The 27,857-nt window shown below is 31.2% G+C and overlaps 1 protein-coding gene across 2 annotated transcripts; it reads left to right on the forward strand.

The window, feature by feature from the left end:
* The first annotated feature begins 16,118 nt into the window (after positions 1–16,118).
* On the forward strand, positions 16,119–27,526 carry LOC139481799 (uncharacterized). Of its 2 annotated transcripts, XR_011654689.1 has the most exons (4): positions 16,119–16,246; positions 21,303–21,370; positions 23,200–25,010; positions 26,635–27,526. XR_011654689.1 is itself a non-coding variant. In XM_071265304.1 (3 exons), the coding sequence occupies exons 2-3, from the start codon at positions 21,332–21,334 to the stop codon at positions 27,436–27,438; spliced, it is 843 nt and encodes a 280-aa protein (XP_071121405.1). In that variant the 5' UTR covers positions 16,124–16,246; positions 21,303–21,331; the 3' UTR covers positions 27,439–27,526. The 2 variants fall into 2 exon arrangements, 1 of the variants encoding a protein (XP_071121405.1); XM_071265304.1 differs by lacking the exon at positions 23,200–25,010 and having other exon boundaries at positions 16,124–16,246.
* The last annotated feature ends 331 nt before the right edge of the window (positions 27,527–27,857 follow it).

A 27,857-nucleotide genomic window follows, 5' to 3' on the forward strand; every position in this document is an offset into this window, starting at 1 on the left:
CATCACAAATTAGAACAGAACTAGCTACACACTTTTTAATTGGTTGATTTAATGTATACAGTGATATTGACAAGGAAACAGTTCGATGGATTGTTTGTGTAAGAAAAAAATATGTGTTTCTGAATAAAATCAATGTGGTTGTTGTTATGAAATACGGTGTGCATGGTCAATCATGCCTAGAGGACCTTGATCAAGTATTTAACATTAAACAATACTTGCAAAACAATCAGTTAGATCAGTTGAACAACTTTAATTCAGAAATAAACAATTGTAATGGATATGATTTGATAGTCTCCCTGTATTAGTTTCAAATAAGTATTTCTAAATTAAATTTTATTTTCTATTTAATTTGATCTAGACATGCTAAAATTCAAAGAAGTTTACCTGGCGACGCGTAAACGGGTATTTGCGACAGTAAAACTACCGATGGACGTCCGCAAAGCTTCAAATACAATACAGTTATCTCTATTCTAATGCAAAACAAGTTCATAATTAAATTTCAATCATTATTTCAGTGTAAAATCTTCATTAAAGAAAATTCCGCGAAATGAGGTTATTATCTTTTGTACCTATACTAGGTGACGTCATAGGTATGCTTCCGGCGTTAAACTTAAACACCGGGCGTGTGCTGGCGTTTGTGCCGCTTCAGAATGTAATAACATTGGATAAAAGAAGATTTTTAGGTACAACAAGTGAGTTTTTTTGGCTTATTATTGTAGAAATTACAGGTCATTACATTCAGCAATTCAAAATGTCGGCTTCCTTAGTTACAGACAAGGAGATAGAGAATTTTACGGTAACTGTCATCCAATCAGGACCATTGATATAACATAATTGCATTAGAATTAACTATAAAAGTATACAAATTTCATGTCAATTGATATTCTTGATGGTTAATCATGTATTCAATATTTCTCAAATACCATATAATGTACTTTTATAAATATATGTCAGAAAGTGATCTAAAACTTGACCAGGAGTTGCTCCGGTGGGGAGAAGTTCAATATCCACGTATATATACTAGTATGAGCCGGTAGTGTATCACTGCCACCTTCAGACTCTCTTATTCATGTTTTATACAGCTCGCGAGATTTATTGATTCCACTCGAGTTATATTTATCAGCAACTACATTGCAATTACTTTGTTACGATTTACTGAATTCTAAAACACAACGCGAAGTATATAAATACAATTACTTTAAATATACTTTTTGAACTTAACTTGTGAATTACTACCTTTATTTGATTTTAATTGACATAAAATACTATCCTTTTGATATCGGTTATGAACTATTACTATTTAATTACATTTCAATTTTTAACCTAATTTTTAAAATTCTATTCTTTTGTATTTCATTTGACTATGTTTTACTTAATTAAGTGTCTCTTTTTTATCCAATCTGATATCAGGTATCCCGATGATCGAATAGGAACGAAGAATTGGCCAATACACGTCCAGGGAGGTGTTGACACTGATCCCCTATAACACAATGACTCAATGGAATTCCATAAAATGACATTTTCTCACAGTAAGAAATTTACTGTCAGATTTTACATGAATGATGAACAATTACTTGAAGGGAATGAAATACAGAAATGGGCAGTTGTTATTGTTGAAGATGAAATCTGTCGACAAACTGTTCCTTTGCTTTTTGTGTGTTTTTTGTTTGTTTGTTTGTTTGTTGTGCATGTACTGATTTTGTGTCATGGATATATACCCCACATTCCTTATTTTTTCTATTGTATTGCCGAAACGTTTATAAATCTTGTCAAGGAAAATGTATAGCTTTAATAATCTCATCACACATCCAGTATATATTGTGTATATATTGTGCCGTAATAAAATTGAGTAACTTTGATTTCTTTTGTGAGAAGCCTGGTAATTGTGTAGTTTTTGATTTTATAAAAATGGATAATTACCACGTGAATCACTGTTTACATTTACTCGGAAGAACTTGTTCTGAGTATTCCTTATTTTGATTTGTTAATTTGTTACCTGGATACAGGACGCTCCTATATATTTCTTTGTTTTGGGATTCGCGGTACGTTTGAAAATTTTTGTTGAAATTTTTTACATGTACCCTCCCACCCGCCGTATACAACTGTGTTAGTTATGAATTTTATTGTATTTTATGTACTTATTTTTAAGATGTGCTTGTGTATACTGTGGCTAGCTCATGTGTTTAGTCGATCTGTTTGGATGAATATATTTATCATTTCTAATGGCTAGACGCTATATTTGCTCTTTAACATTGACTTTACATGTTATATGTGACTGCCAGTGGTATAGTCGAGTGTTTTTCCTGTTCTGTGAAATATATTTGTTTGTCTTGTGTATATATTGTGCCGTAATAAAATTGAATTACTTTGATTTCTTTTGTGAGAAGCCTGGTAATTTGTCGACAAACTGTTCCTTTGCTTTTTGTGTGTTTGTTGTTTGTTTGTTTGTTTGTTGTGCATGTACTGATTTTGTGTCATGGTTATATACCCCACATTCCTTATTGTTTCTATTGTATTGCCGAAACGTTTATAAATCTTGTCAAGGAAAATGTATAGCTTTAATAATCTCATCACACATCCAGTAAGAATATATAACATATACAATATTCTCATTAGATAAAAGGACTTTATAAGAGTTGCAGCAAATCAACTTGCAATCAGATTTTTCAAACAACCATTTAATTATGTAGGAAAGAAAAACTTGTGTTTGATAATATTGTGTGGAGGTGTAGTATAAACCGCGAAAAAGTCAAAACTGTCAACCGAATCAAAAGGACCATCAAGGTTTCTTTACACTCTACAAATAGTTACTTCCCCTATTTTTAAAATTTGTCTAAATCGGAGCTACTGCCCCTTTAACTATGCACAAAATATAAATAAGTAGTTGACTAGAAGATTTGGGTACCATTTGCAATCTGGTTCTTCCGACCATACGGGGCCCTATTTAACGTGGGGAGGAGGACATTTCTTTTTAAAATTGTCTACCCCGTTCATTTGTGAGTGGCCAATGTGAACTAAAAATTAAAAAATATTGATTTCACCGGACAATCTAAACAAATTTTTCTCGATTCGCTGCTTCTACTTCATTACAAAAAGCAAGGAACATATTTCTTGTGAGTTTTAATCTTCTAAATTAGAAATTTGCATCTTTATACTTTAATAATAACAATAAATTCATTTTCTGTGATATATAAACTTAATCTACTGTAAGTGTATTTTGACAGATTATGCATGCATATAATAACGAATTTTTAAAGTATATCTAAGACTCGATCAATAATTGTAATTTTATAGAAATGAAAAACTTGTGTTGGATAAGATTGTGAGGAGGTGTAGTATAAACAGCGAAAAAAGTCAAAACTGTCAACCGAATCAAAAGGACCATCAAGGTTTCTTTACACTCTACAAATAGTTAATTCCCCTATTTTCAGAATTTGTCTCAATCGTAGCTACTGTCCCTTTAACTATGCACAAAATATAGATAAGTAGTTGACTAGAAGATTTGGGTACCATTTGCAATCTGGTTCTACCGACCTTACGGGGCACTATTTAACGTGGGAAGGAGGACATTTCTTTTTAATATTGTCTACCCCGTTCATTTCTGAGTGGCCAATGTGAACTAAAAATTAAAAAAATATTGATTTCACCGGACAATCTAAGCAAACTTATTCGATTCCCTGCTTCTACTTCATTAAAAAAAGTAAGGAACATATTTCTTGTGAGTTTTAATCTTCTAAATTAGAAATCTGCATCTTTATACTTTAATAATAACAATAAATTCATTTTCTGTGATATATAAACTTAATCTACTGTAAGTGTATTTTGACAGATTATGCATGCATATAATAACGAATTTTTAAAGTATATCTAAGATTCGATCAATAATTTCAAAGCTGTGTATGACACAGTTCAGGGTTCTACAAGGGTAAACAGATCAACCACTGTGATCACGTGCCTGTCAACATTGAAATTAGGAGATCGTCGGATTCCGATCTTAACTAACAAGAATAACCTGATTACAAATATAAAGGTAGCTGATTTTCTCTGGATACATCGATTCCAATAAAAAGTAGCCAATATGGTATAACATAGAGAGCTAAAAGTGGCATACAACACACACAATCAATAAATCTTTCCAGACTTCTTCTAGTAGCTTAGCTGCCATTGCTCATCAACGGCAAAAAAAGTAAATAAATACCATATTGAAAAATACATGTGATGAAAAAGTATTAATTTAAAAAAATAAATAAATAAATAAACGGGTGGACGAGCACAAATAGAGGCTGCAATCTTACTTTAAATATTATTGGATGACGGAATTTAAATCTGACCCAAACTTTAACTCGAACTCTTACTCGAACTAATATTCGAACGCTAACTCAAATTTTAACTCGAACTTTTAAATTAGCTTCAACTCGAAGTAGAACTCTAAATTGATGGGTAGCGACACTCTCATTTGTCAGCTGCATGATAAAAAACAGATATGGTTATTACAAATAAAAATATTTTTTTTAATATGGCGATGTGTCCTTTGCTCACGATGGTCTTGAAATATATATTCTAGGTACTGAAGTTGTTTATCATCTTAATTACGTGTTATAGTGTTCCCTTTATTTGTTTTTTTAAATAATTACTTTACTGTTAGTCTTTTTTTTTTATATACATCCCGTCTTTGTGTTATTGTGCTATGGTAAATTTTTGTATTCTTGTCCTTTTTTTTTGCTTATGTGCTTTGTCTATATGTTTTTTTGTTTTTCTTTGTGGACATATTTGTTTGTTTTAATAGTGACTAATATTATAACACAATGTGGCCTGCTGTACCCATATTTTTGACATTTTTACCTATTATGTCTGTTTGTTTTGTTCACACATTGTTGTCAATATAATTGGATTTTATGCGACTGCCATGCAAGTGAGATGTTTAGCTAGCTATGAAACCATGTTCAATCCACCATTTTCTACATCAGAAAATGCCTGTACCAAGTCAGGAATATGACAGTTGTTATCCATTCGTTTGATGTGTTTAACTACATTTCCAAAAAAATTATCTTTTAGTTTGGATTTTTTTAACAGTATAAAATAAAATGACCTTCATCCTCTAAGGTATTACAGGATGGACATAGTTTTTTTTCTCTATGTATTTTTCAATGTCTTCCTTTTTCTATCAATAAATTATGGTCGCTAACTCTCAATTTTGCTATGTTACTTCTCTTTTGAAAAAACTTACAGTTTAAAAGTAATTTTCCATTGCTAAATTTTACTTCAAACTTTTATATAAATATAATTTACTTTTTTTTTTATCTATTTTTTCAAATATTTATAAATATATTTTTGCAGAAATTTAAAAATTGGTGTCTTAAGGTTGTTTTTTTTTAAACAATTTTGAGTAATTTTTTCCTCTGTTTCCCTCAAAAATTGATGTATCTCTAGTGGGTATCTCCCTAGCTCTGTTCTGACGGCTATGTTTGATGATAATTACATTGTTTATTTCTTAAGAACAATTAGCCCTTAAAGTGCATAGTTTGCAAATATAGCTTCGTTTGATTTGACAAAACGTCACAAATAAACTTTTGGTTCCGGCCAACACCTTTCTTTAGGCCTGTGTATTTATAATTTTAAGTGCAATAATATCAAAACAGAACAAAATACTGAATAAAAGAAGATGCCATTTTGTACATATAACAAAATTCACAACAATAATATTCAATTGTGTCGTTGCATCTACATTGGTTCGTGTTCAGTGTTTAATTTTATCACAAGCTGACCCCGATTAGGTGTAAATTATTGTACGCTTACCAGAATCACATATATTTTTTTTTAGTTTTCTGTTTTTATGTATACTTTGAACATACCGTACACGTCAACAAAAGAAACGATACAAGGCAATGTATTTTCCACATATAATGAAATTGGATACACTGTACCGAGGTAAATAATTGCCCTGTTGGTCTAATTTTTACGGAGTGTTATTTTCTGATCGAAACCATTGATTTCGATCAGGCAAAAACGCGAAATTTTCTTTTGGAATTTTTGTTATTTCAAAAATCGTATTTTCACCCAAAAATTCTAAAATCGATATTAGAACTTAAAATTTTAAAACTTAAACATGGTCTGCTTTAAATTTTGAATGCCTTTGCAGATATTTGAATACTTAATTCTCATTTTCAAAATTAAATGCCGACTTTTGTCATCATTTTCCGCAAAATAAATTTGACCCCTGTGTTCAATAACTCGGTATTTTCTAATTTTCCAATTTGGTCAGATTCTTTTAATCATATGCATTTGGTTTGTAAATGAATGTTTTTCATTGGATAATTTAACAGTTTTTCCTTTTTATTATATTTTATGATAAATTGTAGTTCAAACTTGTGTATCGTTTTCAAATTGTTGACTAGTATATTATAAATAAAGTGTATTTGCTATTTACTATCAATTCCAAGTTTACTATCCCAAGCGGTCACTGATATATTATATAGAGACTGTCAGTGACCGCCGTGGATAGTAAACTTGGACTCTCTATATAATATTTCAATGATCGCCGTGGATAGTAAACTTGGACTTTCCAGATAATATATCAGTGACCGCCGAGGATAGTAAACTTGGACTCTCTAGATAATATATTAGTGACCGCCGGGGACAGTAAACTTGGAATTGATAGTAAATAGCAAATACATTTTATTTATAGTATATGTATGATCATAGTATACAGAAAAACGCGAAAATAATTGTCCTATCCCCAAGTACTTAATATGAAAATTATGTGTAATTTAACACAGTCCTAAACAGAAGTCTTGTCTATGACTTAAAAGTCTGTCCGATGACAATAATCTTTCAGACATTAAATATGCCATCTCATATTTCGAAGTAATGATTTTGATGTCAGTAAATTGTTGTATAAAAGGTATTTGTAAAATGTACAAATGAGACGTTCATTAACAGAAATTTATTATATTAAATATAATTGCGACAACATGCACAATGAGTCATTTTCATTATTGTACTTCTTAGATTATGATAGATATCGTTAACTATTTGTAAAAATGTCCCTCCTCAGTCAAATAGAAAAAATTGGAAAAATCAAAATTTTTATTTTAATGTTTTGTATTTTTTGTTTTATCTATTTTAATGTTTTGTTTCAACATTTTAATGTATGTGAATTGATTGTAGTGATAAATGTTTGATCTTTTGTTTGTGTGTTGATTACTAACAATCCAGATTTTAGAAAACATATCAATAAAATCCTTGTCTTTGACTTTGACTTTCAACAGGAAACAACATCTTATAAATAGGCGGATAAGCTTTAGAAATAAAATTCATTTGAACCAACTTTAAAGATTGTGACCTCTGTGTGAAATAGCCGTGGAAGATTTTAAAGAATTAAGTTTAGATCAAATTCGCACCAATCTAGTGAAGAACATTCAATGATTATAATTCTGTTTCAGCAATGTCATTTCTTAATGTCAAAGGTAGTTGATAGAAACTTAATTGCATATAAATTATGGCTCAATCACGGACGACCAGTTGATATGGAAAAATAGGCGTTAAAAAGGACTAGTCTTGTCTGGCAATGACTGGAAAAATAATCTGACCAAGACAGTTTGAAAACAAATATTATGTCCAACTAAATGAAAGAGAACACATAAATTAGCCGTTAATGATAAGAAATCAGCACTATAAATAACTGATTCTTCGAAGCTGTATTTTATACCTCCTGTACCTAATTTCAAAAGCATTTGACTTTTTTAAATTATTACTTCTTGATTTTAAATGTCTAAGGCGTACGGTTTTTAATCTACAAAACTTGACTTTAAATTTCAAAAGAAAATCATAAGGCCACCTTTTTTTGACTTCCAATAATTATTTCCTCTCCTCGAAAGGGAACATTTTTAAATGAATTAAATAAAACCGTCTTAACAAAAGATGAAAATATAAAAAGGTAATGTATAAGCTAAATAAAAGATAACTCTACAAAAAAAAATCTAAAATACGATGTAGAAAACGTATCATGCCTGTTACATGTAAATGGGCAAAACTATTGCTGTTTTCAATACACCTTCACGTCAGATGTTCAATCATGGATTTTTATATAAAATGTAAAATAAGAATTGAATAATTCTTATTTACAAATAAGAATTTTTTTTTTCATCAGATAACAAATGACGTTTACTTAAGCAACAATCTAGACCACTTCAACAATGCTTAAAACACAGTAGGCAAAGCAAGCCATTGCAATGCACATATGCTCGGTCCTGTATACTTTCAGATCGATAAAAAAGTTCCTGACCTGCTTTCACAAATATTTTATACAGGTTTTTGTCGAGCCTGCAACTTTTGTTGCAGAAAGCTCGACATAGGGATAGTGATCCGGCGGCGGCGGCGGCGGTGTTAGCTTACTTCTTAAAAGCTTTATATTTTAGAAGGTGGAAGACCTGGATGCTTCATACATTGTATATAGATGCCTCATGTTACGAAGTTTCCGTCAGTCACATGTCCAATGTCCTTGACCTCATTTTCATGGTTCAGTGACCACTTGAAAAAAAAGTTCAGATTTTTTGTAATGTTGAATTCTCTCTTATTATAAGTAATAGGATAACTATATTTGATATGTGCGTACCTTGAAAGGTCCTCATGTCTGTCAGACAGTTTTCACTTGACCTCGACCTCATTTCATGGATCAGTGAACAAGGTTAAGTTTTGGTGGTCAAGTCCATATCTCAGATACTACAAGCAATAGGGCTAGTATATTCGGTGTATGGAAGGACTGTAAGGTGTACATGTCCAACTGGCAGGTGTCATCTGACCTTGACCTCATTTTCATGGTTCAGTGGTTATAGTTAAATTTTTGTGTTTTGGTCTGCTTTTCTCATACTATATGCAATAGGTCTACTATATTTGTTGTATGGAATGATTGTAAGGTGTACCTATCTAGCTGGCAGATGTCATGTGACCTTGACCTCATTTTCATGGTTCAGTGGTCAAAGTTAAGTTTTTGAGTTTTGGTCTTTTTATCTAATACTATATGCCATAGGTCATCGATATTTGGTGTATGGAAATATTTTATGATCTTTATGTCAGTCGCGCTGGTTTTATTTGACCGTGACTTCATTTTCACGGTTCATTGCACAGTTTTAAGTTTTTGTGTTTTGGTCTATTTTTCTTAAACTATAAGTAATAGGTCAACTATATATGTTGTATAGAAGCATTGTTAGCCGTACATGGCTGCCTGGCATGGTTCATCTGACCTTGACCTCATTTTCAAGGTTCATTGGTCTTTGTTTAGTTATCTTGGTTAATGTTAAGTTTATGTGACAGTTGTATTAAAGCTTAGCTTTATACTTAGGACTATCAACATAATATCAATGATTAGTATAGAAGGCGAGACATTTCAGCGTGTGCACTCTTGTTTCAAGTTAGAAACCGAGGTTACCTGTTTTGACACTGAGCACCTTACTGTTATTGATACGCTTATACAACTAATTTTACTTTAACTTGTGATAAAAAAGTCATATAATACATTGTACCTTTAAATTGTAATTTGCAAAGCAAGCAAACAAGTGTGAATGCGTCAAATTTAAATTATTTAGATCTGCTCACGTTATAGCTTAAGTTTGATATCCGTTTTTCTCTTTCAACATTCAATAATGACAGACAGCCCCTTTAATAAAGTCGAAATACTCACTTCAAAGCCCTTTCATAGCAGAGGTTTACTTATAACGAAAATAATATATGAACAGTCCTACGTTTTGTACGGTGTTCATTTTATGAGAAAAAAAAATTCTCTCTAAAACTTCTCCCGTACATTTGAAATACAATACACCTTGACTATTAAGGTTAATGGTGTAATAATGACTTATCTTCTTATAATGCAAGTGTATTTACGTGATCATAAGGGAAGACACAAATCATTTAAACATAAAATTGTTTAAATACTCGTCCTCGTATATCTAGGGATTCTTTGGTTCATGTCTGTCATTTCTGATTTTCGTAAATAGTTTTGTTATGAATTAGGCTGTTAATTTTCTTCATTGAATAGTTTCATATTTTTCATGTCGGTGATTTTATAGCCGACTATATGGCATGGATTTTTTTCATTTTTGAACTTTAGTGGAAAGAATCCCATGATATACGAGGACGAGTATTTAAACATGTTTATAAGCGCTTACCTTATACTACTGTTGCCTTTATTTAATATAATTTTGTTCTTCTTGTATGATAGAGATTACAAAATTTTCTATCCACCGAACTGCAGTAGGAAATCGATAGCTTTTGGTCTTACATTTGCCATTCATCTCTTGATCAAATATTTAAACTAGCCGTATGTCAAAAATTAAATCAATTTTATGTACAATACATGTATTTTAAAATACATGAACAAATGTGTGTACTTATTGAGTTTATGTAAGGATAAAAAATTGAAGCCTCAATCTTCAAGAAAGACAAAGTTCTTAAATATGATAATTCCGAGCATGCTTGCTTGTGTAAAAAAGTATGCAGGTATGATTTATGAGCTTTGGTAGCAGTATATTAATTCTTTATGATAAATCAAAATTTACATATAGGGATAACATGGCAAGATGATTAACTGTCTGCTCATAAGTTATATGTCATAACAATAGTGAAGTTCATATATCAAAAACTGAGGATTTTCTTATCCCAGGAATAGATTACCTTTGCCGTATTTGGCACAACTTTTTGGAATTTTGGTCCTCAATGCTCTTCAACTTTGTCCTCGTTTGGCTTTATAATTATTTTGATCTGAGCGTCACTGGTTAGTCTTTTGTAGACAAAACGTGCGTCTTGCGTATTAAATAATAATCCTGGTACCTTTGCTAACTATTGATCGCTCTTATGTTGTACCGTTATACCAGTGTCCCAGGTTACGGGGAGGGGGATCCCGCTAACATGTTTAACCCCGCCACATTCTGTATGTAGGTAAGTAAAATGGTTAAATGTATGTACAAATATAAATGAACTAACATATTTAAAAATTTCTCATTAATGACGATATTTGCCATACAAAATATACTTTAGCATAACTTTATATTAACTTATTATGACGCTGCTTAGTAATAAAGTTGTATCGTTGAGTCTTGTTTTCAAAATGTGTTTTGGTCAATGTAAAGGCGTTTATTTTCCAAGTTATATTGATTTAATCCCTGAATTTTGACAAATTACTAACTTGGAAAAGGCTCAAGGTTTGATTAAATTTGAACATATTTTTTTTAAATACGAAAGAACATGAGTACAAGTTTAAACACTATTCGAAAATCGGGAAGAGTAAAGTCGAAATCAAGATACAGTTGAACTAGCTGTCAGTAACTACGAGTACTCACATATCTGTACTTTGTGTGAGATGTATAAATGTGTGTTTTTTTTATGCATTTATGCTTTGTGTTGATCTGATGAGTTTAGTCATTTTTAAACTGATTTTTATAGTTTGTTCTTATGTTGTTTTATTACATTACTGTCCCAGGTCAGGGGGAGGGTTGGCACCTTCGGGCATGTTTAGCCCCGCCACATTCTGTTTATGCCTGTAGTTAAGTAGTTGGCGTTGGTTCGTGTCCGTCATATTTGTTTTTTGTAATTGTTTTTTTGTCACAAATTAGGCCGTTGGTTTTCTCAATTGAATTATTTCATATTTTCATATCTTGGACTTTTATAGGCGATTATACGGTATAGTTTTTTTCTCATTGTTGAAGACTATACGGTTGCTTCCCTATAATTGCTAACATCCCCATTCATTTGAACTTTGGTGGATATTTGTCTTATTTGGCAAACATACTACATCTACCTATTTTTATATAAAGGGAAATTCAATTTGGTACAAGTGTTGACATCCGTAGGTAAGGCAGGAAGCTAGAAAAAAATCGAAAGAAAATATATGTTTTTTTCTAATTTCTTTAGGAAATGGGCATACACTAGTAACAGAAAATATAGACTTTATGTTAATTATGTGCTTGTTGTGTGTGTTTTCTGTTTGTATACTTTAGTTTTGGTTGGTAAACAAATCTGTCTAGCTGCTTTCATAACACATTCTCCTTATTCACAACTTAAAAAGATTAAAAGAGTAATTTAAACATTGTGTCATAAAAAAAGAACATTGAATGAATACCTTGTTGTTAAAAGAATGATACACATACAAAATTCACTAAAACTTGCATCATCAAAATACTTGATTTTTCACTGATAACATCTATGTTCCAAACGACAATCGGAGTTCACGGATGAATCCATGTGCCCCTCTGCTTGCCGACATGTTTCAAGGAAGAGGATTTCATACAAAAGCTTCTCAAGAATAATAACACAAATAAATGGTAGTAACCTTCAACTTCACGTTCAGTATGTATATGGTGTCATTTCATTGGATAGTTCAAGGTTTGATGACTATGTTGACTACATGTATCTATGTTAATTTGATATAAATGTACATGTACCACAAGTACCATGACGGGTGCCTCTAGTAGAACAGGATATGTTTAGACTTACAGAAATCTGAATATTTACCTCCCCGCACCCTTCCCTGTTTTTGGCGGAGAGCATTTAAAACAAAACAAAAACATTGATCAACCCAAAAGCAATTCTCATTTGCGTACTTTATTATGATGGATTTTGTTCTTATTGTTTTCTATGAAAAAAGTATATGTTTTTCGTGTTCAATGGCACCGCTTTCAAACTATTGCAATACCATTGTATACATTCTTGATTTATCTAGGATATATGATGACGCTCCTACTACATAACAATGCTATTTATAGCAAAAACTGCTTAATTAATAAGGCTCGTATTGATTCTATTAAAAATACGTCGTCTGTTCATTGAGTGACTAGTGACCTTACCACAATTTTAATTATAAAATACGTATGGTTATTGCTGATATGACTTCATTTGGTCCCTTGGACAACTGAATGGATCTAACACACTAGAATACTTATACAAAAGATAAAATATCTTTTAAAAGACACAGTATAAATCATCTATATTTTTGCTTATGTTCTTAAAATAGTGAAATGATATAGATGGTTAAATCGTTTCAGCTGAATGACCTTACTTTTGCCCAAAAGCCCTTATTTGTTAAATATAGTAGTGAAAGATTCGAAATAACACGAGACTAGATATATACATTGCCAGACAATGGCTGAAATGTGAAAATCAAAAGTTGTCTTAAATAAAGGCAACAGTAGTATACCGCTGTTCGAAATTCATAAATCGATTGAGAAAAAAAACAAATCCGGGTTACAAATTAAAACTGAGGGAAATACATCAAATATAAGAGGAGAAGTACGACACAACAGAAACACAACATTAAAATGAAACACGCACAGAAACGAACTATAATATAACAATGGCAATTTTCCGGACTTGGTACAGGACATTTTAAGAAAACTTTGATTCTGATTCAAATTTTAAAAAATCAAGGGAATATGATCGTTTTACGTTATACTGAAAAGATGCAAAACTCTTTCCTAACCTTGATGACATGACATGCATATTGTTACACCAGACCAAGCCACAAATACTATAACATGTAGGGGCAAATAAACATATACACCTCAGTCTCGGAAAACAATTAGTCTTTCTTTGCTTCAAACTAGTAATCTTAGACTGGAATTGTGTGACTTATGCTAGTTATTTTTGTGCTTCATTCCAATGTGATTTTTTCAGTTTGTTTTTATGTTGTGCTGTTGCATCACTATCCCAGTTAAGGGAGGATTGAGCGCTCACAAACATGTTAACCCCGCCACATTGTGTATGTGACTGTCGCAAATCAGGAGCATGTATTTCAGTGGTTGTCATTGGCTGTTTTCTATTTTTTTTGTTTAGCCATTAATCATGTTGCTGATTTTTTCGATTTAATTGTTTCACATTTTATAATGTCGGAACCTTTTATAGTTGACTATACGTTTTGGCTTTTGTTCATTTTTGCAGAGGTAACGGTGACCTATAGTTGTTTATAACTATATCTAGTGACAAAACATCGGACTGAAAGTTTCCATTCTAGCCGACGGTTATCAATAAGCTTAAATGACAATCATACCATATCTTCTTATTTTATATTGATAACATGTTGGCATTTTTTGGTGGTCAACGACACTCACTAAAGAGAAACATTATATGTATATTTTAGGTTCCTTCTGAAAATTCAATAAAAGAAGAAGAACTGGACCATCCACTGTCTCCTAATTGTATAAGCATCTGCTAAAATAAGTAAAATTGCTGGTACGGCCGAAATATCAACAATGCGCGTATACATAAAGTCGTTTCATATTTCAATGAATAAGCTATTTACACATACAAACAATTTTAATGAGGATACATTATATATCAATAATAGTGATCTCTCAATTGTATCACTTTAATTGACGTGGTCATATTTATGCATTGTTCTAATTACTACGGATTTTCTACCCATGGAAATAGGACCTTTGGTGTATTTGGAAAATTTCAGGATTATTGGTCCTCAATCCTATTCAACATCTTTCTTAATTTGGCCTTTAAACTGTCATGATTTTATCGTCACTAATGAGTCATTTGTAGACGAAACACTCATCAAGCGTACACTTTTTGTCTTCATTTTGAAAAAAAGTTTTATGACTTTTTTTAGGTAAAAATACAAAACGTTCATCACACTAACCTTATCAGGCAATGTTTTCTATAAAGCACGGTATTTTATAAATTATTTCGCTTCTTTTTTTTTTTAAGAAAGTCTTGTCAATAAGAAATTAATAAAAACATATGCACCTGTTTCGTATGGTGTTTTCATCTCTTTTTTATTCGATAGATATAATTTCTATACAATGATTTATATATAGACTGAAACACAATTTTTCAAATTTAGTTTGAACATAGCACATAATTATGTTGTCTGGTACTGTTCATAGTGTTGTTGTTTTAAATCAGCTGCCAATTGTACAATTTAGGACCGCTCATTTCTTTTTTACGCAGGTTTAAAAAAAAACAAAAAAAAAAACATGCATTCATTACCTTAGCTGTAGTTGGCAAAACTTTTAGGAATTTTGGTCCTCAATGCTCTTCAACTTCGTACTTTATTTTGCCTTTTAACTTTTTTGGATTCGGGCGTCACTAATGAGTCTTTTGTAGAAGAAACACGCGTCTGGCGTATATACTAAATTTAGTCCTGGTATCTATGATGAGTTAATTCAATTCAGTGTTGGTTGGTTAATTACTGCATTATTACAGGCCCGACATGGCAAAATTTGAAAGCATTCAAACTAGAAAATTGACGGCCTTACTAACAATTGGTTGGATTTGAAATGTTTAATGTTTAAAAACTAATATATATTTGGGCTAAAATGTACTTTCAATAAATTCAAGGAATCTTTGTCACAGTTTAAATCCGTGTGTTTTAATTGTGCACGTGTCTACAGTACAATATCAAAGAGTTAAAAGTTTTCATGACCTTATTGTTGCTGTCCTTCTATAAATTTGACATTACCCAGCTCGAGAATAAAAAGGGGATATTTGAGTTCTTAAAAGTGTAGTTGATATCGCAACTTTTATGCTAGTCCCTAGACGTGTATATCATATGTTATTCTATTAAGGTATGTATATAGGGGCATTAGGTCTTTAACACTTTCTGTGATGGTTTCTGTACGTTGACACACATATTTTCGAGATTCGTTTTGATTTTCGCAAATCGTATTGTGCATGAATACACTTGCCAATCACAAAATCCTGTGCATAGAACCTAAGAATTATGTTCTGACTCCATATCTCATTATTCATTGAAGGACATATCGTAATATCTTAGTAGTCTCAATATTGTAGTACGGCTTTATAAATCACGCATCTATAAACTTAAGTAGCTATTGCTATAACAAGTCATATCTTTGGTTCATCAATGGAAATCTTATGAAAAAATTTGCTATAATATATATTATATAATTCAAAAATATTCGCAAATATATTATAAACGTATCGGCGAATGTTTTTACTCTTTCTGGGAACATGTGTTAACCACAAAAAAAGTAACTTAGGCACACATCTAATTGACATTGTAAAATTTTCTTGAACATATTACTTCAAAAATTTCATATGTATATATGTAGGTACACTATGTAAATTAACGTTGATAACACGTGGTTTCTAGTGACCAATACAAACAGGTTTTAAATTTAACTCTGGTTTATTATCGACGGGTTTATATCTTATCTTTTAGTTGTAGTTAACGCCATGATTATTATCAAATTTTGGATAGTTATTTCTACCGAGATTGAAAACAGTTCATGTAAGATGTTTTGAATATATACTTATTTAGTACAGATGGATATACTTATCTATCAATTTATAGGTTTTGTTCCATTAATGTGGAATACAAACAAACAAAAAACTTTATTATTGTTTTATTAAGGAATCATTGGTAACATATTTAACTTCTCTGACTATATTTAGTATTGATGTTTGATACGTACTTCTACCACTGAGTTGTATACATCAACAGTACTATTTCTATTTAAAAAAAATATGCTTCATTAGTGCTTTATTGAATTCTGAAAGTTGTTTGAGGAATCTGCAATATGGCATCGTCAATAATTGATTTAAGTCATTCAGAAATTAGAATGCAAATATTTCAGCATAACTCTTCTATCTTCTGTCAGGAAAAAGTATAGATCTTACAATCTGGTTAATGGTTCCTACAAAATATAGATTGTATTTTATTAGTGTATAAGTGTGTCATATCTTTGATTGCTAAACATTATGGTAAACCTATTATGTAAGCATATATAAATCACGTACATTTTAAATTCAAACGAGCTGTAAATAATCTTAGTTAGACTCTCTCATTTATATTATTTTGTTTGCTTGTTTCAAATTTTGTGTTTCGATGATATACAATTTTTAGAATGTGTTTACATATATATTCCAAAACGCGTCATTCACATGAACATTGATCTGGTATTCTTTTAAAAATTGCCAAAGATTTTACTGCCATTGATAATTAAGATATTAACATCATATACTATGTAGTAAATGTAATCACATTGTTCGGGCCTGCTTCAATTAACGGAAACAATGTTTAAAAAGAATATAATTGATTTAATAAGAGATCAAACCATGTGATATCTTAGGTGTATTTAACTTGTGAATATTGATCAGCCATATTATTATTATGACACCAATAATTCTAGATTTGATGGATATTAACGTTTCAGAATGTAAAATTTAATCGTGTTTAAAAAGAGGGTTGGATTGCATATGTATATCTGTAATTTTAGTCAATTATCATGAATTTCTGTTAGTATTAAATTAAAAAAAAACAAAATTTAGAAAAATGATATTTGGTATCATCAAGGTAATTTTATAATCATACTTTATTTTAAAGAATTGGCAGTGTTTGTCATGTCATGTTTGTCACTAAATCATTCACATCGAGTCATGGTTCATATGTCATATACATTTTTTTAAACTGTACTTCACATTGAAGTTGAAATACTTTTACGATTTATATATTAACTAGACGTTTATACATCATATCACTTAATCTCTGTATCGTCTGAGCTAAACGTTTACAGACTCATGAATTATAGTAATTAAAAGTCTCTAATTTTTGGAGTGAGTATGTTAACATCTGTATACTGAACGTCTTCAGCATTTACATCTTTAGACGTATAAGCAATGATTGACTGATTGATTTTTGTTTTCAAAACGACACTTTCATCACTATTGGCTATATAGTCGCGGTAAGTTTTTATCGGTTGAGGAAGCAGATGTGTCAAGAGAGAACCATCTCCCTTCAGCCGGAATAATGACAATCCTCGTCCATTAAGATTGGAGTCGCCATGTGCAAAATTCGTATTCACAACCTCACATAGGCAATGAAACATTATCCTCATTGAAATATTTGATAGAAACTATGATAATCAAGAGTCGCCAGGTACATATGCCTTTAAAAAAACCCAGAAAATTGGTAAAACATTATTTTGTTCCAGAAATATACGTCTCTAAATTTTGTAGGAAATAAATTTGAAGAAAGCTTGACTGTTTAAAACTATGTGTGAGAAATAAAAAAAAGTGTCAAGATATTCAAAATATTTTACCGAATAAAATAGTTTCATTTGTATTGAAACAAGTAAGGGTTGCTAAGCGTTGAAAACTAAACAGAGAAGTAACACGTTAATATATAAATGTTGGTAACACGAGAAGCGAACAAACGTAAACAAAATCAATTTGAACCCATGTCTTTATAAAGTGTTTGATGAAAGTTAAACACTACCAATAGTACACGATACAAAATACTTCTAAAAGTTACTTTAAATATATTAATCAATCATTATGAAGACAATAAGGTTCAGACAAGTTTTTAAAGAACACAGCAAATACGACGGAAATGTCTGACTTTCTTTGTTTCTTGATTCTAAAGTGTATTCTAAAAAACAAGAGAAGATGATACAACAATGATTGAAATAATATATGTACCCAGCTACCTTCCATCTAACTTGAGTAGCAATAAAGATACTCTTGTACAACGTATCGGTCCCAATGAAGGTTAGTCAGCAACATTTATTTCAACGCAGCAAATTCGTTGCCTTTCTTTCGTGGTAAGGCTGTGCTATAAGATATTGCTGCATGGGTGACTAGATGACTGAGTAGGTACTAATACAAAAATAAAAAGTAATGTTAGGCACCGATCAACAGATGTAATGCTAGTTCTTTATAAAGAGCTATGTAAAACGTTTCATTCTTACTCATTTATATTAACTATCTGATAAAATAGTAGAATCTGTTATTTTCCATATAAAGAACATTTCAAATCAGAATGCCATGTATATCATTCCAAAGTCGAACAAGTGTGTTTAAAACTTAAACCTTTATCAACGACTTCTCGAAACATCGAAGGGGCATTTTAAAATTGTATTGATCTTGAAATTTAATATAACACTGAATATGTCAATATATTTATAAATGGTTTTGAGTTGGAAAAATAAAATGCTTCTTTATTTTTTTCAAAAGATATGAAACCAAAGTATTTAATCATTGTATAACAAGAAGATATTGATTTGTTGATTTTGTACCTATTCATTTGCATGACAAGTTCTTAATAGCTGTCAAACTAAGGTACACAATTAATGTTGAAAATAAAATACAATATTTTATTAAATGAACTCTGAGTATTTGTAAACCTTCTGTAGTAGTTAGTTAAATGTGGTTGTTTAATTTATCCTCTTAAGTGATATATTTCAAACGTTTCCTTTGTTACTGATTGTGTTTGATATCGTGGTATTTTTGAAATAATCGTATAAAATAAGTTATTTTTTTTCAAATTGTTTAGACTGCAAAATACAATGATTATATAGGCAACTGTCAACTGTTGGAGACTGCATTTATACCGCTTAATGTATTTTTGTTGTTTGTGTCGTTTGGTTGCGGTTTCATTTAATATTCCCCGAACCTTATTTTTATTAACAGTTCTAATGTCCATTGTTTTTAGCATTCACCTGTCACTGGTCTGTAAATTATTTATAACGTTTTTAAAGTCATTAACTCTGATATTTAGAAAGAGAAGGTATGATAAGGTCCCTCAAACTCGAAATTCATTTTGGGTGTTTGAAAGAAAGTGATATGCTACACATCATTATTTGTATTATTGTTTTTGAACGAGATTGCGTCAATACCTCAAACCTCTTAAATTTAGAGCATATTGCACGTACTGTCAAAATAGCCTCATTACAAAGCCTTGTCATCATTTTGTAGATAAGAGCTAAGGCTTTACCCGAAACAGATATGTTGTTACTAGAGCAAGGTTGTTATTCTGAAATAAGTTCCGAAGCAGATAATATGAAAATGTGTAATATATATTCTATTTTACAGCATACATTTGGCAACATTATCAAGATTTATTTACGTAACTATCATTATACTATTTAAAATTAATGCATTACAGATTTTAAAAGAGGTTTCTTTTTTACTAGTTTTGTCGCAAAAGATTTGCTTTCCTAAGTTATTTTATCAACAATAAAAAAACAATCGTACATTCATTGTGACACAGTTGTATGGCCATTATAAATATTGACTTTTGTACGATTTTAGTTGATCTGTTGACTTACCATTGCATTGTCAGTTTATTTTTAACTTATGATTTGAGCGTCTTTTTTTGTGTCTTTCGCATCTCTGTTAAAAAAGGTACTTTCATTATTCTAATATTGGCGACTGTACTTCAAAGTAGTTTGAATTAAGGAACGTCTAAATAGTGCAGATTGATATTTTCATGTGAGCCGGCACTCGCTTTGTAAAAAATACATGAAATATGATTGCAAACCTTGTTTTGAATTATAAATAAGCGAATGGATCTTTTTACTTCATGTACTCATTAATATAATATTTAGTGATACAATAATAAAGACAAACTGTTCGGCTGTGTACTAGACAAACACCTAGAGTCAGGTTATAATCAATAGTCCCTTTGCAGGCATATCAAGCATGTTGTACATCACTATAATACTGAGTCAATCAGCTTTTGATGTGACCCAGCCGATAACATGACATCCAACACTATGATCGATTAGACTTACACGAGACAACAATAATAACAGCTGTTTCGATTCTAATTTGTTCATGGACTAAATATGCATTTATTTGATTTTATGAAAAATTATTCCACTAAGTAAATATGTCTATTTTCATATTAAAAAAACCCCCAAAAAACTAGAGTTTCAGTATCTAGAAATTACTATGTAGTGTTCGTAAATCAGTGAACGCCAGTCCCGTATTTGCAGAAAAGATACATGTTATTGTTAGTTAAAGAGTTATTATTTGTTATCTAGTATCTGTTGGATAAAAAACATTTAACATTACAAATATGTTACTTTTGCCAGCAGAGGGTCACAAATGGACACAATGTGTAGGATCATTTAAATCGCCATATTTTTCATATGATGAATTCAAATTAAAAAAACAAGCCAAATAACATCGGCAATACAAATGAGAAAGGTTTAACATTCACAAAACACAGATATGTATGCAAAAGCTCAGAGGTGTCCGTTGAATATGATATGTAGTATTCAAAATACAAATTCACATTCAACAGAAAAAGAACAGGAAAATGCACATGCGCAACTGTTTAGTTAACAATTTTGTTTACATTATTAGTATTATTAGTATTTATATTCCGATTTTTGATATATATCAAGGAACATGATTCTTATGTTTCAAAAGAGAAATACAAAAATTGCTTAGTTTTAATTTTTGTAGGACGCTCATATTTTCAATCCGTACGACTTTTTTTTAGATTTTTTATATATGCCATATTTGTTTTCCTACCTGTTCTACTTTGTGATATTTTTCAGATTTCATTTGTACATAGCCAGTTTCAATAATGGGGCGCTGTTGCAGTAAAGAAGACGTAGAAACATATGTAAGATGTTGACTTTTATGTGTTTCAATATCTCTTTTCCTTTTTAGAGAAAGTGTTAGATGTATAGGTATGAAGATGCAAAATGTTGTCTATAAGTTGAGTTTAAAATTGATGTTATAGTTGTTCATCATATCAATTCAAAAACATTATTCATGTAAGGTGATTTATTGTGAAATCAAATGATTTCATTTTTACTACCGCTAAGTAGCCAATGTTTTGGTCTTTGCATTATTTCATGACACATTTTGTTTTTGTTGTTATTTGCAGTTCAGGTGGTACCCAACGCTTTAAAATTAATTTGGCTCGTCTAATTTTCTTAAAATCTTGACAAAATATTTACTTTGACCCTTTTACAAAAATATAAAAATTTCAAAAAATTTGAACCAACCGTTTTATCAGAAAAATTACACTGGTTATATAGCAGTTTGACAAACACTTATTTTGATCATTGAGAAGCTTAATATTCCCTTAACAACACAACGTAATTAAAACGTTTAGCTGATTTTACAGAGTTATCTTCCTGTAGTGTTAGGTACCACCTTAATAAACAAATATTTTTGTATTCGATAAGCGCTAAAGTAGTTCGTCCTTGTTTTATAGTTGTAACTAGATCAAGTCAAATTCAAAAAGAGGAAGTCCATAACAACTGACAAAATCAAACGCTCTCAATCACGGAACAAGTGATAAACCATATTCCGGACTTGGTACAGGAATTTTCCGAAATAAATGTTGGGTTACACTTTTTGATAGCTAGCTTAACCACTCACTTGCATGGCAGTTATTTATAGTTCCGTTATATTTACAAAATTGGATAAGCAACCCAAATAGACATAATAGGTTAATGTGTTCAAATTGTTAAAAACTATGTAACCATACATCACAGACATACACATTAATTAAAAAAAGACGTCAACAAAAATGTGAAGTAGATAATCATAAACTCATCATGGATGGCAGAAGTAAAAGTTTGTCCGTCTGACGCGCGTTTCGTCTACAAAATACTCATCAGTGACGTAAATTTGAAAATGACGCCAACACGTTTTTGTGGTTGATAGACTATACCTTATATAGTGTACATTTTTTTTGATAAAGTAAAAAGAAGGTTAATGTAAATACAAGGGTAAACAAATTAGAACCAACGCTTTTAACATCCGTTGTGTCCCAATCGCACCTCAGGACCCATCTGCACTAGGAATGCCCAAAGTTTAAAAGTCAAAATCCCAATGTAGGGATGCATAAATACCGGGTCACGTAAAAATCCATACCACAAAAAGAAACATAATAACACGAAGACACATAACGGGGAAAATGAAGTTAAATAAAAAGATACACTACTTCAGCACCACTTGAGCTATAACTCAAGACGACCTTGTACTATTTGTGAGGAAGACACTGAGTATTTATCTATTAGATGTTGGTACTTTCTGATTAACTTTTTGTGAAATAAGACGACATGTTCTTTGACAAAACCCAGGCTCATTTATGTTTTGCTCAGACGCCGATGAAATTTTCAAAAGTCTGAGTAGCAGCTGCAATCTCTTGACTATCGTATGAGTGAAGTTGGAATATTTATAATTTCAAAATTGAAATGATCTCATTTGTCATAGATTTTGTTACTGAGATGACCACTGCTGTTACATTCGAGATTATTGAGTAGGAATGATGCGGAGGAAGCTGTATCTTTAGTTTCTTTCATCTCTAATGCAGGATGATATATTAATGGGACCCAATCAGAAACAAAATGAAGTGTTAATGGAAAGATCATAATCACTATACCTGCATGTGAAATTAAATAATATAGCTTATTTGATATTCTTGTTTTTTACAAGTGTCTGACGGAGCTCCTACTTGTATGCAAATAAGAAAAAGTCGACCAGTAGACGAGGACAGTTTGCTCCCATGGAAAATGCTACAACCTGTTGGAAAAATTTACCTACACACTCACCAAACATTCAACAAAAATGTTGTGAATGGGGCTACTGATCACTTGTTGTTCAGTGTAGCAGGTCTTATTTTCGGGCTCAATTTTAACAACATATGTAGAATTTTATCACAAAACAAAGAAATTGTAGTGTGTAATGTATCATTTTTATGGAGGAAAGCATTGTGGATTATTTCGTTAAGACGAGTTTTTAATTTTTCACATGGTATGTTGGTGTAAAGTGTGGAAACATTGAAGGTTTCAATGTATTTTATTTCGGAAAATGATCGAGATGTTAAATTTTCTAGACGTTCTTTTGAAGTCTTAAGAATCCACATATGGTTAATACCACTAAACAGTGTAACAGTATTTCTGTAACCTCTCTTTCACAGCGGAAAAAATTTTGGTTAATCAAACGAACAATTCATTTGCAGAAAATGCAGATAAGCCGGCAATGTACCGAGCGAACATTTATACAGATTTTCAATTTGTGGATTCTTCGTGTGATAAACGACTAATTGTTTTAACCCATTCTGACAGAGTGTCTAGTTCAACATTTTCTCATGTTTCCCATGCTCTGGCGTAATCCTCAACGAAATCCGTTATTTTGTTAAAGATAGATTCCAAATGATGTGCTGTTGCTCTCTAAATTCGGAACCATGAGATATCATCTTCCGGAGATTTTCATATTGAATTATATTAAATCACCAGTAGTTACATGGCCAGAGGGCTTCTAAATATATAGAGAGTGGGAAGTCGTATGTAAGAGGATTTTAGAAATATTCTTCTTAATCAAGATCTGACAATGCTTGTTTATTATCAAATATTTTAGGTGCAATGGTTTTGGTGTAACTATAGGAGACAATAGGAACAGACTTATTATGAAAATAAAGCGGAATTGTAGATGTTACTTCTTTGTGATGAAGAACGTTGCTGATATTGATAGCATCTATATCTTTATTTGAAAACGGAATTGAAAGGAACTTCCTATTTTCATCGTGCAATTCTTCTGATCGTACTAGTTTAATAAACGGAAAATAGCTACATCACAAATTAGACTTACTAGTTTATATATTGGGAAAAACATATCTATACATCCTTTGTCAAAGGTATAATCTCTTAAACAGTTTCAAACGCTTACAAGCAGTGAAAATAGAATCGTACGAATGTTATATAACCCAAACGGATGATGAAGATGTAAACGTAGGGCATCAAATCTCCCAGGGAGTGATCTAGATTTGGAAGACTTTTTTACGTTTGAACGATGATAATGTGTTTGCCGATGACTACGTTTGGGTCTTTAGTTACTGGTGAATATACTCATTTACATTACTGAAGGCTGGATTAGACATATATCCTACACTTTAGATGTTATCATTACAAGCATATGGCCCTGCAGTACCTAATTCACTTATACAAAAAATAGCTCTATATATTCGGAGAGGCGTACTAAGTATCAGGCTATTAGTATGGTTGTAAATTTTCTCAGTGATGCGTTAAAGAAGGATCCTGGTCCGGTTGATGGACATGGTTATAAAGAGTCCTGCAAACGGAATTTTGGACCGGTGTTGGTTGATCCTATTACCAGAAGGAATTCACCTTTGGGAATAATATGAACTCCAAATGATCCAATACTGCTATGTTCACAGGGTTATATTCCCTTAATAGGAATGCATGACTCGTCATTGAAATCAAGGTGCAGTCAAACTGTCGCTAAAGGTAATCAACACAATCGATAAATCAGTCGTTATCAATTGTTTTCCCCCAGGTTATTTAAGTATTTGGCATTACTTTTCGAGTCGTTTGGTGTTTGATGACATTTAACTTCGTTTTTTATTTGGACATCTAATGGTTTTGTTTGTTGAACATGTGGAAAGAGAAATAAGATCAACAAGAACAAGATGTATAATAAATCAACATGGCTAAAGTCAAAAGAACAATTGCCCACTGAAAGATAGTTTCTATCCATTTTTATTTTATTTTTTATTAGATGCTATCAATTTTGTGACAGAGATAGCGAAAGAAGCCCCGTGGAGTTTGTAATTTCATTTGCTTCTAAAACTTTTGTTACGAGCGTTGTGTATACGGAATTTAGACAACTACGTTTTGCATGTAAATTCTAAATAAATGAACTTTAAAATAAATCTAAAATTTTACAGCGATTTAAAAGTTTTATCCCTTTCCATGCTTTCTCCAGGGCTGTTTTACTAAATAAAAGTTGAATTTATTTTAAATTTGAATCATTGTACTTTTCATATATATATGTAACATTCCGAAATGGAATTCAGTAGGATCAAGATTTCCATTAAAACAAACTGCAATTTCAATATCTACTAGTAGAAATTGAAATTCTGATTTATACGTATTATTATCCAGTACTTTTCTACGAAATTCAAATATCTACTGAATAACATTTGAAATTCCCTATTTATACTAGAAGGATCTTTGATTGCACTAGACGGGTACTAAAAAGACACAATAAAAGAAATATTGTTTTCTTTATAACGGAAGGAACCGATATACTCAAATCATTCCTATGAATTTATTTCACAGCAGAGCATTTTTAAAAAGTCTTCCAATGTTTACCAAAAATTACAATACCATAAGTTCATACGGAGTACATTAAGTTTAAATCAAATTAAAGATGCCGATACCTATATGAAACACTTAAATGTTCAATTTTTAAATAATTATCCGGACATTCTCTACCAAAACCAAAATTTTATTTCTTATTTAAAATCTTGTCTATCATATAAAAATTAATTCATGTATGTTAATGATGTCTTTCGATACTAAATTTTACTAAAAACATGTTTTATTTTCAATTATGTCTCAAAATCAATATGTTTCTTTACTTATCAAGTGCATCAATAAAATTATAAATAATACAAAAAAGGTAAGTCAAATCCAAAATCATACTTACTATTGTGTTTAGTATTATCCTGAATCCTACTAGAAATTGGGTACAATCAAGGATCCTCCTAATACATGTAGTACAATCAAGGATCCTCATAGTACATGTAGTACAAATCAAGGATCCTCCTAGTACATGTAGTACAAATCAAGGATCCTCTTAGTACATGTAGTACAAATCAAGGATCCTCCTAGTACAATCAAGGATCCTCCTAGTACAATCAAGGATCATCCTAGTACATGTAGTACAAATCTGGATATCCCAATTTCTACAATAGATACTGGAAATCTGATTTGTACATAATTCTAGTAAGTATAAGTCAGAATTTCTATTCTACTAGTATAAATTGGAATTCCAACTTGAACTGGGAGGATTATAATCCTGATAAATTCAAATTTGTACTGTAACATATATATTTTTACTATTTAGACTGCAACAGGAGGAATATACAAAAATATAGTCGACCTACAGAACGTTGTTAAAGAATCGGCTTGGAAAAGGTATAGCAATAGTAGACAAAAGGATTTTCCAACGGCAGTAAAAAAGGTTCGATTAGATTTTGATTGGACAGGTGTAAAATTCATTCCAACGAAACCTAAATATTCAGATCACGGAACAGTCCAATATGAATCAAATATTCTATTTGAATCAGTATTCAAAAATAATAGCAACCAAGAGCAACACCATTCCTTGAAAACTGAACAACAGACCACAGGAACATGTAAAAGTTCAATAACAAAAGGTTATACAACTGGTTTTAATGTTGGCCTGACACTGTCTGCACCTGCCGATATAGTGGGGACAACAGCTGGTTTTTCTAAAGGTTTCTCAGTTGAAAATACGTTGGCAAATGAAGATCAAAGAACAATGACTTGGTCGGCAGAAGGTGTGTTGTTAGTCGAAAAGCAATCTATGCTTACTGCAAAACTCCAAATAACAGAAAAGCAAAGCTCTTATACTTTTACAACTAATGTTGCAGTAAAAGGAGAAGTTATAGTTACGTTCTATGTAAGAAAAAATAACAGATATCTGATGGAATACAGAGCACCAATAAGAACAATTTTAGTTCAAAAGAAAGATAAGTTTAAGGATGAAAAAGGAAAAATATTTGTAGAAGACATTGATGGAACAGCTTATGTGAAAGTTGAAGGGGAATGTATTTTCAAATATGGTATCAAACAAGAAATTATTATAAACCAGAACAGTAATAAAGAACAAAATGTTTTGTCCTGAAATTCAAAATAACAATACAGATGAGAATTCCTACAATTTGTATAATTAAAAAAAAAACTTCAACAACCATTGCAAATATAAGGAAAAACATTTGTTGTATAAACTCAGGAAAGAAAATTCCTACACGCATTTACAAACAAAAAGCAAAGAGAAAGGGCAGTTACTGCAGTTCTTCGTTTTTAAATTCAGAAAAAAGTCAGACTTTCAAAATACAACAAGGGTCGTTAAACGAGTTCTTGACAAACGGTCTGAACAATGAGTTGAATTATAATGCATTATATTTGACTTAGTACAGTTAGCTCCAGTACATACTAGATTAATTAAAACAATAAGTTACCAGAATCTGCATTTTTCCCACGGAATGAATGTCTTTATCTGAATTTGTCGTTTTTAAAAATGAGAGGCTTTCATGCAATACC

The sequence above is a fragment of the Mytilus edulis genome, chromosome 7 (assembly GCF_963676685.1).
Source record: "Mytilus edulis chromosome 7, xbMytEdul2.2, whole genome shotgun sequence".
Taxonomy (NCBI): Eukaryota; Metazoa; Mollusca; class Bivalvia; order Mytilida; family Mytilidae; genus Mytilus; species Mytilus edulis.

What these genes read in the sequence shown, in the direction of transcription:
- LOC139481799 (XM_071265304.1), top strand. Translation starts at nt 21,332, where the DNA reads ATGGGGCGCTGTTGCAGTAAAGAAGACGTAGAAACATAT. An exon ending in AAGAAGACGTAGAAACATAT is followed by an intron (nt 21,371 to 26,634) that starts GTAAGATGTTGA and finishes TTTACTATTTAG; the next exon opens with ACTGCAACAGGAGGAATATA.